This window comes from Hypomesus transpacificus, unplaced genomic scaffold, assembly GCF_021917145.1.
Source record: "Hypomesus transpacificus isolate Combined female unplaced genomic scaffold, fHypTra1 scaffold_185, whole genome shotgun sequence".
Lineage (NCBI taxonomy): Eukaryota > Metazoa > Chordata > Actinopteri > Osmeriformes > Osmeridae > Hypomesus > Hypomesus transpacificus.
The window spans coordinates 75,673-92,549 of record NW_025813734.1 but is presented as its reverse complement, the minus strand read 5'-3'; the positions used below and the strand labels follow the sequence as shown (position 1 = coordinate 92,549).

The 16,877-nt window shown below is 40.1% G+C and overlaps 1 protein-coding gene across 1 annotated transcript in view; it reads right to left on the bottom strand.

The window, feature by feature from the left end:
- castor2 (cytosolic arginine sensor for mTORC1 subunit 2) overlaps positions 1-13,689 on the bottom strand; it is a 48,451-nt gene extending 34,762 nt beyond the window's left edge. The window contains exon 1 of the mRNA XM_047051878.1: positions 13,287-13,689. Within this exon, the coding sequence (XP_046907834.1) occupies positions 13,287-13,465 (179 nt within the window). The 5' untranslated portion in view covers positions 13,466-13,689. The remainder of the gene's footprint in view (positions 1-13,286) is intronic.
- Positions 13,690-16,877: the final 3,188 nt, after the last annotated feature.

Below are 16,877 nucleotides of genomic sequence, written 5' to 3'. Positions count from 1 at the left end.
AATTAAATGCTGTGCCCAACATTCTCCCCTAATGTTCCCAGTAGAGCATGCTTCCCCACAAAGTGAGGCTGTGACAACACTTGGCACAGCCACAGTCTGTCACTGTTCAAGCCCCCTCTGGATCTGTGGAGGCAGACTATGTTAATTAGAAATACGCGTAATATAATAATGATAGTCATGCTGAGCAATTTTAAATGCCTGTTCTGCCAAGCAAATTGTGCAGTTTGGGTCACCTTCTGATCTAAAAAGTCAGTGCTGGATCTGTGCAATACTAGACATTTCAGTGAATCCCCATTTTAGTCATGGTTATCTTTCCATTTTATCTTAAAGCTCAGCATTTAGCCTATCACTTAATAAATGCGTGTGGCAAAGTTATGAAACAACACGTCTCTGCTGCTTTGCGCTTTGCTTTTTGCGACATAAGTCCTCTTTTCGACTATTGCCCATAGAGTTAATAGGTGCGTTTGACATGACCCGACTTCATGCGGCGCTGCAGCCGGCTGCAGGCGGCTGACTTGAAACAGTGAATTCTGGTTAGACTTTTTGTCTGACTTGAGACGGCGCCGAGGACACGTCACAGTGACGTCGTACCATGAGATCGATTCGAGAACTGCCGACTGTGTAGCCGAGCGCATTTTCTCAAGAGCAACTGCACGGGTTCAAGTGACGACACAGCTATTTCATGATTGGCCAGACTCACACACGACAACTTTGACGCGTGTTTTGTAAAATTCAGACACCTTCAGTTTCGCCAATGCTCAAATCCGGACCAAACAGTTGAATTGAATAAAAAATATATGGAAGAAAGGGTTTTATTCTGCCTCTTCACAAACGGAAAGACTACATTTAATTATAAATAGAGTAAAGTAAGCAAACGGCGCTTAATCGGCCGTGATTGACGTCAACGCAGCAAACCACGAGAAGCTGAAATGTCCGACTTCACAGAGCCGTTTTCAACTCCTCCCCGACTGCAAGCGGCCACTCTCGCCGGCCGTTACATGCAGCCGCAGTCCATGTCGAACGCACCTAATTTAACTAGAGACAGCTACTTCTGTCTTCCAAGATGGCGTCCCCATTCATTTCTATGAAAAGTGCTCAATGGCTTAATGCTTTAAATCATAATCTCGTTGACATCTCGTTGACATTCGAGATCAAATGACACATCCAAGATCAAATGACACATCCAAGATGACATCATCTTGCTAATCATGATCTGGCTAATTCGGTTCTTTGAACACCCATGTTATTTATCATTAGTATAGCTGGATTGAGTTATGCGTAGGTCTAATAGGGGGTATGTATCGATAGTAGAAACCTTGATCAGCAATGCAGCTATTGGCTGCTCACATAAGTCTATGGCTTCTCACCGTGGCCAAAATGAGCGCCTTGTTTTTTCGGCATCAGAGCCAACAGCGCAACATCTTGCTTGAAAGTAACTCAGAATTTAAAGATGTAATCAGAACGCCAGGAAACACCTCAAAGTCTGCAAAATCTAATAAAGAAAGCACACCAAATTAAATGTAGAGTACTGACCATGCTTTTTATCACTTATTACAGTAAGCTAGGCCTATGTTGTTTTTTTCATACTTTCATATTTTCATTTATCATCTTTAAATCATAATATGTGGTTTCAACAAATCTATTATGTAAATGACACCCTCACAAAAAAACGATAGGCTATCCTCTCAAAAAGTATAGTCTAGCATATCGCGCTGTGCTTAACCTGCCGGACCATTCAAATATGGGAACAAAAGTTCCCATGGTTCCCGCCTTAATATCTTCGCTGTCCAATCACCGATTTTATTTCTGAAAACTGCCAGATACTCATGACAACTTAAGCTCAAAGCACATATCATTGGTTAAGGGGTTACTGGGAGGGGGAAATAAATGTATCGTCAGCAACGGCAGCCATTGTTTTCCGAGGCAGAGCCAGAGCGGAGACCATGGGAGGTTGCCTACAGTGTTAGATTTACAGCTTCGAATTGAAATCGGAGAAGATATGAGTTAAGACAAGTTTCTTAATGTGTTGTCAATCTTGTCAATTAAAAGTCTCAACTTTTTACTTACGAAGAATTTGTTTGTGGGAGTGACGCAAGTTTTTTCAGGAAAGAATGACATGTCCGGCATGGACGTTTGTGACAGGCAGCAATGACGGTAGTAGCACTGTTTAGTTTCGATTTGAACAGATTTTAAAAAAATTATAAAAACAACATTAACTAGCTAGACTATGTACACTGTAAACTAAATGTACATGCCTTGTTTGGCCAATTTGGTCGATTGTGGAAGAATCTCGAACGTTTTTTAGTTATCGAGGAGTATCCAGCCATAGCGCTAGCTACTTTTGGGGGAGGATAATTCCGGTTTCCCATGTGTCTCCACTAGTCACTAGAATGGTCATAACTTTTAATCAAAATATGATATTTCTAATCAGTTTACTGTTCTACATCGCCCACAGATTTGTGGATATTCCACCTACTCAAAGTATTTCTCCATCTTGTAATTAAAGTGGTTAAAAATTAAGTTGTCTGATGAGGTATGCTGGATGGAGACGTTTTTGTAAAAAATGGCTGCCTGAAACCACCTTGATAAAATATGATTTGCCTTAAGTAATCATATATTTATTCACATCATAAAAATCCCCTAGTTCTCTTCAATATGGTATAAACAGTTAAGGTGTATGATTTAATATGAAAATTCATAAAATATGAATATGAATATAATATAGGGATACACAATATTGAATTTTAGCCGATATTCGATATGACGATATTTACAAGCTCATTTTGGCCGATTGCCGATGCCGATACCGATATATACACCTCTGCTTTTTAATTATTGAAAAGTCTCTCCTGTACTAGAATTAATCTGTTATTATGATGGGGTACTTGCTGTAGATACGGGACATTAAAACTTGTTTTGTATCGTTTTAGAAATAGACATTCACTCATGAAAACTATTGAAATGATTTCAAATATGGCAGATTTATTTATATTTTCACGTCACAATTTTCATACTTGAACAGTACCTCCTTGAACTTGAATCAGAAGTCATAATCAGAAGTATTATCAGAACATAATCAGAGTATAATCAGAGTATAATCAGAACAACTACAGTTTCCTTAAAACTGTGTTGTTGACAATGACACATTCTTGACACATATGCACAGAAATGCAGCTGTAACTCTGTAAACTTAAAATGTATCGCATCACTGACACTTAACAAACTCCGCAAATAGCCATTTTGTCATCATCCGTTGGTACTGTGAAGTCCTGCCACACAGCCGACATGTTGAATCATGTTGTTGGCGCTCATAGTAACTTCTAAAACTGATCGTTCCAATCCTTGATTCTGATTGGCTATATCGCGTTCCGTACCGTTGTAAAATCCAGCATAACCTTACAGGTTGTCCTCATAACATTCTTTGACATTCCATAAAACAAACACAGCAAAGGTGTCCATCTGGCTATACTTTGTAGGGGCGGAAGAATGACGGTTTATTATTAAACTATTTTGTTTCCAATTGTTTTTATTTATGAAACCATATCAAATATTTGTAGTAACAGTTTTAGAAAAGCAATAAGCCCTGAAAGTCCGTGGTTTACGCTGATTTTAGAACAGGTAAGGGGGTTTTTGGCACTCCGCTTCGCATCATGCCTAACAACTCCCTTTATTTGTTTCTAAAATCAGCGCAAAAAACGGCCTTTTGGGGCTTATTGCTTAAATAACCTTTCAAGTTGTCCTCATAACATAACATTCCATATTATTGCGCATCAAATATTTCAAATAAAAAAAGACGTTACAAGTTACACGGTAGCAAGCAACCTAGTCGTAAAGAGAATGGCAACATTTGTTCTGAATTTTGATTTGCTGGGTGGGCTGACGTTTGACGAGTGGTGGGAGACTATTAACAGAATGGAGGAGAAAGAGTTTAAAAAGACCAGGCATGCAGAGAAGACAGAGGCTGAAATCGAAGCGTTAGCAAAGGCAAGGAATGAAGCCGGCACTATAAAGACCATATGGGCCGTCCACTGTTTTCAATCTGTTGCGTGGCAACGATTTATGTAGGAACTATACTTTGCAGTGGCGGAAGAATGACGGTTTATTATTAAACTATTTTGTTTCTTAAATTTGATTGTCTTTATTTATCAAACCATATCAAATATTTGTAGTAACAGTTTTAGAAAAGCAATAAGGCCCGCAAGTATGTGTTTTGCGCTGATTTTAGAACAGGTAAGGGGAGTTGTTAGGCACAACGCGACGGGCTTATTGCTTAATTAAACATTTGCTTTGCGTGCGCATAATTTGCACGTCACCTTATCGGCCAGGTACATCGGCAGAAAGTTTCATATCTGCAGATGCCGATAATTAAGTTTTGAAGCTTTTATCTGCCGATACCGATGACGTGCAGATATTATCGTGCATCCCTAATATGATATTTCAGCATCATATGGAATGTTCAGAATTTTGGTTCAGGCAGTAAAGGGTTAAGGAGCCTATCTATCATGCAATGAGCAATTAATTCAGTTTCATGTTAAATTCTGCTTATTATTCTTGCACCTTCTCCAACAGGTTCCTGTAGTAAAAACGGACAACACATGTCTGTGACAGACTTCCTGTATCACCTATGCTTGTAAAGCCTCAATCTAATCGTGTTTACATGGGTGATTTCAGGTAATGTGGGACACTTTTTGGTAGAGGCTCCAGTAGACTGTTAACTCGCCCCAGTGGTGTTTTTGTAAACCGTTTTATGGCTTAGGAACATTTTCATGTTGGAATGAAATGGGAATACACAATATTATTGAAGCTACACTATTTCAAACATAACATGACCCCCTCTCTCACTCAGGCAGCATTTTCAGGTAATGTGGGACAGCTTGTCTGGTAAAGTGGGACAGTCATCGTCTGTCAGCCTATAGTCTGCTAAATGCTAATATAACAATAATTTGTTTATATACAACAATGCTAGGTGCAAGGGTGTGGCAAGATTCATTTAGTTGTGGGGTTTGACTTATACAATAGGCAAAGTGTAACTGATGTAAACTTTAGTGATCTGCAGTCTATGTGCTAGCTAGCTAGTCCCGCTGCGTTAGCGTTTTGTTGGACTAGCGTTAGCGGTCTGAGAGCGGTCTGAGAGCGCTGGTTCGATGACAGTGTAAGTTGTTATTTAGTTGGGAACTTAAGTGCAGTATGATGCATTGGTATTAAACATTGAAAACTGTCAAATTAAATTACTTTTATAGCATAAACACAGCATTACTAGATGTCCCACTTTACCTGAAAAATGCTGTCCCACATTACATTCAACGTTGTCATGGTCTGATCACGTCAACAAAGTTGTTGCTAAAATGGGTAGAGCTGTTGCAGTAACGCGTAAATGTGCACAATTTCTAAATTCACGGTTGTTCAGTCGTGTTGTTTGTACATTGGCTTTGTGTCATTTGGATTACTGTTCTGTCGTATGGTCTGCTGCATCAAGTAGTCACTTAAAAAAATTACAAGTGGCCCAAAATAAGGCGCAAGGCTGGTTCTTGGTTGATCTTTGCGGACTAGTGTTGCAGAAATGCATGACTGTCTTGCTTGGCTGGGGGTCAAGCATAGACAATCTGCTAACATGTGTAACTAGTATATTTTCATAAAATTATTAACACCCGCACTCCTAAATTTCTTTATGACAATATAATTTACTATTCAGATTTGCATTCACATTACACAAGAGGGGCGAATAGTCATCAGATTTCTTTACCCCTACCAAAATCCGACTCTTTGAAGAAGAGAAAAAGTGTTTTATATGTCAATTGTGCTTTGGAACAATCTTCCAGGTTGGGTTCGTGAAATCAAGGGGGAAAAACTGGTTAAAAAAAAAAAAGATTAAGACTGTATTTGCTTTCATTATAAAATCGTCTGGAATGGTTGAGCATGATTGTATTATGTGACAGGTTGTTTTGCATTAATTGTATTACCTTTTTCAGTACTTTCCGAATGTTTACTTTTTCTTGTTCTTTGGTGTGTATTTATATACGATATTTGTGAGTAATTGTGATTACTGGTTTTGTATGTACTTTTTGGACCCCAGGAAGACTAGCTGTCGTTTCAGCGTCAGCTAATGGGGATCCTTTCAAATAAACAAATAAACAAAAAACCTGACATGATCAGGCAAGGGCGTAACCATGGTTTAGACATTGGGGGGGTCCAAATGAATCTTTCCCCATATTTTTTCAGGGGTGCAAACTCATCAGGGATGAAAAAGGTGACAAGGATCCAAACCCCCTCGGGGGTCCGGGGCATGCTCCTAAAAAATACATGATATAAATATGCATAGTCAGTGAACACTGAAATGAATTTGAGGATTATAGGTCCCATGACCAAAAAGCAATTAAAGTTTGAAGGTTTATTTTGAGTAAAGAATACATTTTTTATAACTTGAGATGAAAATGAACAAAATAATCAGAATCAGATTTATTCGCCATGAAAGTTTGCACTGACAAGGAATTTGCTTTGGCAGGAAGGTGCATACAATAAACATATAGGAATCTTAAAATTAAGTATGTGGTCTAACTATACTAAAACTAGCAGTAATAAGTGGAATATACTAAAATAGAATAAGTGGGCATAAAATAAAATATGAGTTGACAAATTACAATATAAAATACAAATATTACAGAAATTGAATGTAGTGCAAAGTAAAACGTTTTAAGACATGAAGTCATTAGAGTCAGTGTGAGCTCTTGGCCTTGTTGAGGAGGCCAACAGCGGAAGGGAAGAAACTGTTTGTGTGGCGTGAGGTTTTGGTCCTGATGGACCGCAGCCTTCTGCCGGAGGAGAGTGTTTGAAACAGGGAGTGACCAGGGTGGGAGGAGTCCGCCACAATCTTCTTCGCTCGTCTCAGGGTCCTCGAGGTGTGCAGGTCCTCGAGGGAAGGCAGATTGCAGATCACCTTCTCTGCAGTGCGGATGATACGCTGCATTTCTTCAGCTGCCGCAGGAAGTACATCCTCTGTTGTGCTTTCTTGGTGAGGGAACTGATGTTCAGTTCCCACTTGAGGTCCTGGGAGAGGATAGTGCCCAGGAAGCGGAAGAACTCCACAGTGTTGACTGGGGAGTCACACAGGGTGATGGGGGTGAGTGGGGCTGTGTTCTTCCTGAAGTCCACAACCATCTCCACTTTCTTGAGAGCATTGAGCTCTAGGTTGTTCTGGCTGCACCAGGTCACCAGGTTGTCCGCTTCCCACCTATAGTCGGACTCGTCTCCACCAGAGATGAGCCCAATGAGGGTGGTGTCGTCCGCAAACTTCAGGAGTTTGACGGACGGATGGCTGGAGGTGCAGCTGTTGGTGTACAGGGAGAGGAGCAGAGGAGAAAGGACGCAGCCCTTGGGAGATCCAGTGCTGATGGACCGGGAATCAGAGACTTGTGTTCCCAGCTTAACGCACTGCTTCCTGTCAGACAGGAAGTATGTGATCCACATGCAGGTGGAATCAGGCACGTTCAGCTGGGAGAGCTTGTCCTGAAGCAGAGCGGGGATGATGGTGTTGAAGGCAGAGCTGAAGTCCACAAACAGGATCCTGGCGTAGGATGCTGGGGAGTCCAGGTGCTGTAGGGTGAAGTGGAGGGCCAAATTAACTGCATCGTCCACAGACCTGTTGGCTCTGTAGGCAAACTGCAGGGGGTCCAGTAGAGGGTCAGTGATGGATTTAAGGTGTGCCAGCAGCAGGCGCTCAAAAGACTTCATTACCACAGAGGTCAGGGCGACGGGTCTGTTGTCATTATGTCCAGTTGGCCTGGGCTTTTTGGGCACAGGGATGATGGTGGAGGATTTGAGACAGGCTGGCACATGGCATGTCTCCAGGGAGGTGTTAAAGATGTAGGTAAACACCGGAGACAGCTGGTCAGCGCAGTTCTTGAGGGTGGCTGGAGAGACAGAGTCCGGCCCAGCTGCTTTGCGGGGGTTCTGTCTCTTGAACAGTTTGTTCACTTCTCTCTCCTGAATGGAGAGGGTCGTCACTGTAGATGGGGGAAGGGGGGGGGGGGGCCTCACGGGTGGAAAGGGGTTCTTCAGGACTGTCCAATTGTCTTTCAAATCTACAGTAGAACTCATTCAGGTCGTTGGCCAGGCGGGAGTCGTTAGTGGAGTGAGGGGCTCTGGGCTTGGAGTTGGTGATCTGGTTGGTGAGTTGGTAAAGTAGCAAAGACGTTACGTTGTTTATAGAGTGTTTCCCACACATAGACTATGGTGAACTGCGGTGCGCCACAAAATCAACACCGGCCACCACATATTGCGTTTCGTGAAACATTTTCACACAGCTCGTGAAAACGCTATTGAGGTTAAAACACGCAGCGTATTCGTTCAACTGCATTTCCTTTCCCCTGCCCTCCCTCCGTCTCTCTGTCACTCATGCGTCTTTCTCACATATGCGCAAACACAACGTCAGCACACGTTAGCAACAATGCATACATACGCCGTTCTAGTAAGACCGACAGCTATATCAGCGAGTTTTCAGCATTAGTGCCGTAGCTAAAAGTTGAGGAAAGTTGAGGCTACTTTTCGCTAGGTACCTTACTCGAAGGTTCCCCTTCGTACTTTTGGTGAGAAGTCTCAGGAGCTAGCTACTTACCCGGCGTCCTGCAGCCGACCAGTTAAATAGTTGTTTAGCACTAGCGTGGCTACATGCATAATGCAGAAATGATATATTAGTTGTTGTTAATTTTGTGAAAGTGTGAATCATTTAGGATTAATATTTAATGTAACAAATTATTAACTGTGTAACAAATTATTAACGAAGGAATTATTACGACTACCCCCCCCTGACAACCCCCACCCCCCTCCCCGCCACAACTAGATTTCTAATCTGTGGGAAACACTGTTATAATACAAGAAGATATATGATAACATGTTTTTGACACTTGCAAATCGAAATATTTGTCACATAACCTTTATTTATCAAGTTGTCAATGACGATTGTGAGACTGACGTCTCGAGGACTTGACGTCACTTGATTCCTTCCTTCGCTCGATCCAGTCGCCATACTATAAACTGACCAGCAGATGTCCCTATGGAAAAGATGTATCAAACGCTTCGAAAAAGCGATACTTTTTCGAGACAATTGTGTCAAAAAGCTTGTTGCTTCGGAAAGCTTTGTTTCCCCCATCACTAGCTACAATAAAGGCAGGCAGCTGTAGATTATCAAGTCCTTTCTCTTTGTTCTCATTCAGCTCAAGTGAATCAGCGATTTGCTGATGCTCCCTTCTGTGCTCGTCCCTTGTTCGTATCCGCGAGCACGTTTCCAGGCAACTTTTCTTGACGTAAGCAAATAAATGGGGTGCTAGTTTACCCATTTCGGATTGGTTTCAAACTCAGCAAAAATCTGGAAAAATTATTCTATGAAAAAGCTAGTAGTATGAGCCAGGTTCAAGAATCGAAAAAAAATTATTGGGGGAGATAGTTTTAGATATGTTGACTGGAGTTAATAGAATAAAAACGAACGGACGAGTCGGGTAGCAAATCGGAAATGCAATACCACCTACATCCACCGGGGCCGTTGCCTCAAGCTGAGGGCTTGCTATGGCCTGATCTGGGCTGCAGTCAAAGCTTATTGAGGTCTTGCTTGAATTAGCGTTGCCTGTTAGTGGAACGGAACGTTAGTGGAACGGCGTGAGGCTTAAGTCTAAGTTGACGTTTACCCAAGTGAGACTTATTCGTGTTAGCGCGACTTGCGTTAGCGACGTTGATGGAACACCCCCTTGAACATGCATTTGTAGGGCTTTTACACAATAAGAATGTATTTACGTCAATAATCATTTAAATGATCATGTAAGGGAATATATCCCATGTTAGGGCTGGGCGATATGGGTAAAAAATTCTCAATATAGATATTTATTCATTCGATAACGATAATTAAAAAACGATAGTAGCCAAATAAGTAGTAGCCAAATAAGTCTTCTCCTCAACTTTTTACCTACACTCAGCATAAAGTTTAGGCAGAGCGGTGGGAGAATTTTTTTTGCGGCCAGGGAGCATGTACCTGGGGTCAAGTAAAAGCTTTTTAAAACCTTGCTTTTTATCAAAAGCCTACCTATTAATACCTTGGCGCAAACTCACACTTTCTGCATGTTCCAATGACTGATTTTGCTTCAGGTGGTAAAAAAGGTTTCTTATATATTAGTATTATAATTGGACCAAAACGCTGTTCTTATATGTCCAGAGACGTTCGAAGAAATCCGCAAAACCAATTTACAGACCTAGCAAGCGGTTGCCTTGGAGATGTTGACAACATGGCGTCTGCTCTAGATTCGTCGTGTTTGATTTGGGATTTTCCTACGTGTTGTTATATTATATAAAAAAAACTAATATGGACTTTCGACAGATCTACCAACGCCTTTGTAAGCAGAGATTTGTTAAAACGTTTGTTAACCGAGACCGTAGGTTGAGGTCAACAATAATTCCACATTTGCAGTTTGTCGTATTACCAGACTTGGTAGCCACCTGTTTGTTTATTACACCAATTTGCACCGAACATTGCTCTGCTCTTTGTTGGATTTCAAAAAGCCAAACAACTTCCAAATAACTGAAGAAGCTGAACCCTTTTTATCAATAATTTCTTCATTGGAAGTTGTTCCCTTGCCATGGCTATCGCTGCCACTGTTTACGGCAATAAGACAAATTTTGCGCGGTTAACATTAGCTACTCCACTCGAGGTGCTCAGTATATATTAGTGAGCGTAGGCTACCATTTCTCCGCAACTTCCTGCTGCATCACAGAAATTAAATGGACTGCTGTTCCTAATTATTCTCTATCGACATTATCGATATAATTGAAAATGAATTAATGTTACGATATCTTTATCGAGGGAAGTCATTACTTCGATAGTTATTTTTATCGATTTATCGCCCAGCCCTAGCCAATGTCACCACATTAATCAAGGGTTAGAACCGTGAATACTCAAATCATTTGGCACCAATGCATGCTCTCCCTTTACTTCCGTCTATTAACTGACTTGATTTGCACTTCTCGCTAACCACTCTTAGATGTAATAAACACTTGCAAAAACAAACAATGGGGCCATGCTAATCAGATCATATCCTTGCAATTGAATGCTTGTACTTTGTGTAAGGTACAAAGGTGTAAAGAAACATAATGAGACAGCAAACAAGGCCTCCAACCTAGCCTTCCCATTTATGGTATTCAATAGTTGACAAGTCCAAATAATGAAAGCTAAACTACCCGAGTTTCTGAGTTTTTTAGCAAACCATTTACAACCCAGTATCTAGATCAGGTTCTGAGGACTCACCATACATCAAGAGATTACATGCATTGTTAAACACTTATGCATTACATTGCATTTACATTTATTCATTTAGCAGACGCTTTTATCCAAAGCGACTTCCAAGAGAGAGCTTTACAAAGTGCATAGGTCACTGATAATAACAACAAGATAGCCCCAAAAACATTGCGGGTAGCAAAAACATGAAGCACATATCGTGAACAACCAAAAATAAGTGCCAAAGGGAAGAACCATAAGAGCATATAGTTAAGCAAGTTACAATTAAACAACATGAATCGCTATAAGTGCAAGCGTACCTGTAGAAAAGCAAGCAACAGTAAAAAAAATAATAATATGTATATAGATATTTCGCAGCAAGTACAACAATTTAAATCAGTTACCACTAACCAACAAGAGCAACAAGTCTCTAAGCAAGAGTCATTGTGATCCTTGAGGAAACTAACATTGGGTCCAGCAAACCATTCCTAAGTACCGTTGTACTACCGGAACAAGTGCGTCTTGAGCCTTTTCTTGAAGGTGGAGAGACAGTCAGTGTCTCTGATGGAAGTGGATATGTAGAGGTACAGCTAGATTAAATTCCCTCCTGAACTTTTTACCAATGGTGATCTCGATTCATAATGTCTGCACAGCTAATTTGTGTCCTTATCAGTTAGATAGCACATTTGGGGAGATTGCAAAATTAAAAACACTCGAGATGGTAATGAACTTTCAATGAGGTTCAGCCTGTTTTTCAGCCTAGGCTTTTTATTAGCATCACATACATTCAAAGTGAATGTGAGGCACTTCACACAAACTCTCTAAATTAGTTTGTGTAAGGTTAAGCTACAAGGCCACAACCTTTCAGTAACTTTATACACAAAATTATGCAGCTAAAGTACAAGGGGTACTTGGATATAGTGAGAAGCCAATTAACAAATATAGCCAGATTGCCCAGACAGACTTGACAGCTGTAAAATGGCCTAAATCAAAGATTGATTTGTTTAGACCAAACAATGTTTTAAACAGAACTTCATTCTTCAAGTCCTTCATTGTTTCCACTGTTGGCAATCAGTACTGGAGCAGTTCCAAAATATGAGGAGAAAAACACAACCTACTTTTAACAGCAAATATTTACATTTTCCTTTTGTATCTGGAAATCAGACCCCCCCCCCCATTGATCGTGTTCTACTTGCTCCTATCCAATCTGTATGCCAATGTCTTTATATTAAAGACCATGAGACATTTCATGTACAGAAGTCCCAAAAGGTCAGACACGTTTAGTGCCGTTTCACATCTTGAGGCCTATATGGTTCTTTCCAGTGGTCACTAGAGCTTTAAAATATGCCAAAAAATGAAACCATAATGTGAACATTGTCTAGACAGATTTACCTTTGAGATGTCATTTTAAATGCACAAAAACAGTGGCAGATCAGTCACTTGTTTTATGATTAACAGGCTTTGTCTTACATGTTCAATAAATGTAATCTAGACAAAAATTATAACTGTGAGCCAACTTGCGGAGCGTTTTTGTTGGAGAGTGAGTCTATAGACAAAACCCCGGCGCCACAGCCTAAAACAATTACTGATAGGAACATGACACTTTATTTTGCATCATTGCAGGTTACGCATGTCTCACATTGCCGGTTCAAGTTTGATTTAAAGCAACCATCTCCCCCATATAATTTTACAACTACACAACGGAAAAACCACACGACAGCGATGTAAGCCCGTAGACACACACCCCTTCACGTTGAGCGTACGAAAACGAATAAAAGCAACAACAACAAAATCTAAGAAATTGTAGGCTCCAGTGCAGAAAAAGGTTATTGAAATTGGCGGTGTTGACGCATACTAAAACAACGCATACTATTTTGTTGTTCAAAAGGTGCGAAAATAACAGCCCGAACAAAATGTAAATGCAACGTTTGCCCTCGTCATTAGTTCACAATCATGTAGGCTAATGCATAGCCTATAACAAGTGTTACATTAACCAATGTTTTAACATTGTTCATATCCTTATGCTACTTACCTCGTTTTAGAGGGCAGGAAGGCGAGTTTGATTAATCCATGAGTGCAAATCTGAATACCCTCTTTTGCTATACTCGCTACTTTCAAACTGTGTTCTAAAATATGTAACTCCATCTTTTCCGTCTTCTCATTTGAGGAATAACTAAAATAATATATATTCCTAATAATACATAAATACATGCACCTGTGTAGATCTTAAAATCGTAAAACGGAGATGAAAGCAAGGGAGTGATAAGGAAAAGTTGTCTTCTAAGGAAAAGAGTGGTAGAGAAAGGGTAAAGAGAAAAGCAAGGCGAAATAAAAAGAAAGCACAATTAGGTTAACGGGAGGGAGAAGAGAGGACTGTCGGTCCCCGTATTTTCTCTCCTACAAGGATTGGAATCGTCCAGCAGCTGGTAACAGTGAAACAAACAAGTTGCCACTCAAAAGAGGGGGAGGACCTCTGTGGAAACTGGAGCATGTTGGAACTTGTAGTTCAGTATTTCCAATGTCGTCATAGGATTATAGGGGAATATAGGATCTTGGAATATTGGAGGGGTTTTAAACTGTTCCATTTAAGAAACATTTTGAATATATATATATTCAAAATGTTATATGTATGTATATATATATATATATATATATATATATATATATATATATATAATACCAGGTTACACTGTATGGAACGCCAAGTTAGTCCAAATTAAATAAATAAATAGATAAATACATACATTTAGTCATTTAGCAGACGCTCTTATCCAGAGCGACTTACAGTAAGTACAGGGACATTCCCCCGGAGGCAAATGGGGTGAAGTGCCTTGCCCAAGGACACAACGTCATTTGGCACGGCGGGGAATCGATCCATCAACCTTCTGATTACTAGCCCAACTCCCTCACCGCTCAGCCATCTGACTCCCAACATGAATAATTATGGCTATGAAAAAAATTCTGAAATTAAAAAAAAATTGCAATAAATATAGCATTATATAATTATATAGCTGAATCAATTTACCGACATCAATAAATACATGTATTTATTTCAAAATGACGTTTTTGTAAAGACAACATCTATTTATTTCATGGGACTATTTCCTAATGCCACATTTATTTATTTTTGAGCCTTTAACACACCACATTTAATTCCACATATATTTCCACACCACATTTGTTTCCACACCACATTTATTTCCACACCACATTTATTTCTGTGCTGTATTTATTTCCGATCTCACATGCAAACGAGAGGGGCGTGGTTATCTTCAGACCAACGCAGCTCCACACAAGATCGAAGGCAGATAGGGACACTATTATTTTGTCACACATTGTAGATTTTGTAGAGGTACTCGGGCGGATAAGTGCTAAGTCTTAAATGGTTTGAGACTTATCAAGCACCGTGTTTGTGTGCAAAACGGCAAGTGTAGAAAGCCACAACAAGAATCTTCCTTTAGGGTTTAGCGTATTTTGATCGTAACCTATTGTCTGGGTTCACAGTGACGATTTAAGTAGGCTAATTTTTAAGATGTAGTTTCATAAGGGGCTGTGGTATCGTGGGAAATTTGGCTATTGCCTCAAGACAACGTGTGCCCACGATAACCAGCTGTTTTTGATGAACCCAGGCCATACAAAATGTTGCTTAAATGCCAATAAATTTGTGACTACAAGCTCCTTTCATCCATGAGCCTGAATAGCTTCAATGGACCTACAATCATGTATTTTTGCTCTAGTGCGATCGAATCCCACTTAATACCAGCTTGCAACTGTTTTATTTTCTTAACCTACAGCAGCGAATATGAGATGCGACTTGAAATTTGACAATAATGTTGAGTGTTGTGTGAATTTGTGACGAATCTGGTGATAGAGGCCAACGGCAGCTGCTGCTGTTAGGTGAACGTACAGCTCGCATGCTTACAGAAACCTGGTAGTCTGGAAACCAGGGCGATAACCACGCGGGTGTCCAGCACCTGTGCTAAGGGGATAGCTGTAGAGCTACCTGTATGGGGGTGACCAGGGGCGCAACTACCCAGTGTCGGAGGGGTATGCAGCATCAATTTTGGCGAAAAATAAATAAGTGTAAATAATAAAGGTTTATTTTCAAGTGTATCAGCCACTGTAGGCCTACCATAATGATACATAATGATATGGTATTATTAACAATGTTAACAGCTAATAAACAGTTGCAAATTGACAAACATTAACATTATCATTATAACCTATATAACATGTAACCATTGCAACATAATGCCTTAAAATGCAAAAGTAAGCCTACAAACGAAGATCCTTTAGAACCCTCCTATAATGTAGCTTATGTAACATTGTTGCTACCAAAGATTCTAGAGCGCTCTTTAGTTCCTGCTAAATTGTAACATGGCGTGCCTTTGCACTTGCCCATTTATCCTGTATTGCATCAAATGAAATACTTTGTGCCACACTGTTTTCTATTGAAATGATTGCTAATTGGGTTAAGCGATCATTACTCATGTTGGAACGAAGGTATGTCTTTATCAAGTTTAGCTTGCTGAACGATCTCTCCGCAGAGGCAACTGTCATGGGCATTGTCAGGAAAACTCTCAGGGCTACCGTTAGATTTGGAAAAACCAAATCAAGGTTCTCCTGTAGGAGGACATTTAATTTATCCAGAGACTTTTCATGACCCCTAAGTACACGGCTCGCTGGGTAAATTTCCTAAATGATATCTCTTGAAACATTCTTAGTAGCCAGGGCATATCTTGTCACTGATTCCTCCAACTCAGCTTTTGTCATGTGTTTCATTTTAAAGATGAACTTAAACTATTCGGACATTAGCTGAAGATTGCTAAATCTGTCAGACAACTTCTAATTACTGTGTCAGCCTGTATGTCTGACAGCACAGCTAATCTTTACCAGTTGTTATTTTATCTTAATACAATTGAGATATGTCATGCGGGGGATTGGTACCATAGGGTTTAACCAAAATCTAAATCTTGCTATCATAAACGTTGGTTTGCATTAAGATAGCCGTAAACCCCACTTCAGCTAGTGTTTGAAAACACTAGCGTTAGCTAATCTGAGAACAGTCTGTTAACATGAATATTGGCAAGCCTTCAAGTTTGGTATCTAGCTTGATGCATGATGGTAAACCAGAGTTATTGCATTAGTTATGTTTTCCAGATTATTGTCATTTATTTTACATGATACACCTTTATATTTTCCAGTTTTCAGCTCAGCAACCTCGTTTTAGCATATTCTAAACTAGTCTTAAACCCCAATTTGGCTGCTACATTCCCAGTGTTAGCAAACACTAGCTGTTAACATGAATATTTGCAAGCCTTCAAGCACAGACGTGACATTTTAAATGCTACCTTTTGCCTTTCACCATCCACATATTTAATTGATGTTGCATCCCTCGACATGTCATCTCCCTTTCCCCTTTTTTTTTTATTTTTCGCCCCCGACAGCTTTTTTGCTTTATCCATCTTCGCTCAGGGCTCATGGCACCCCATCTCCCTCTTCTATTTCAAAATTCTATGACGGAGTCTTATGAGATAGCAGGAAGCCTGCTCTAGGCTGTTACTCCTCAAAAATGTTATATTACATTGAGGAAATGCAGAAACGCACAACAGAAGCAAAATAT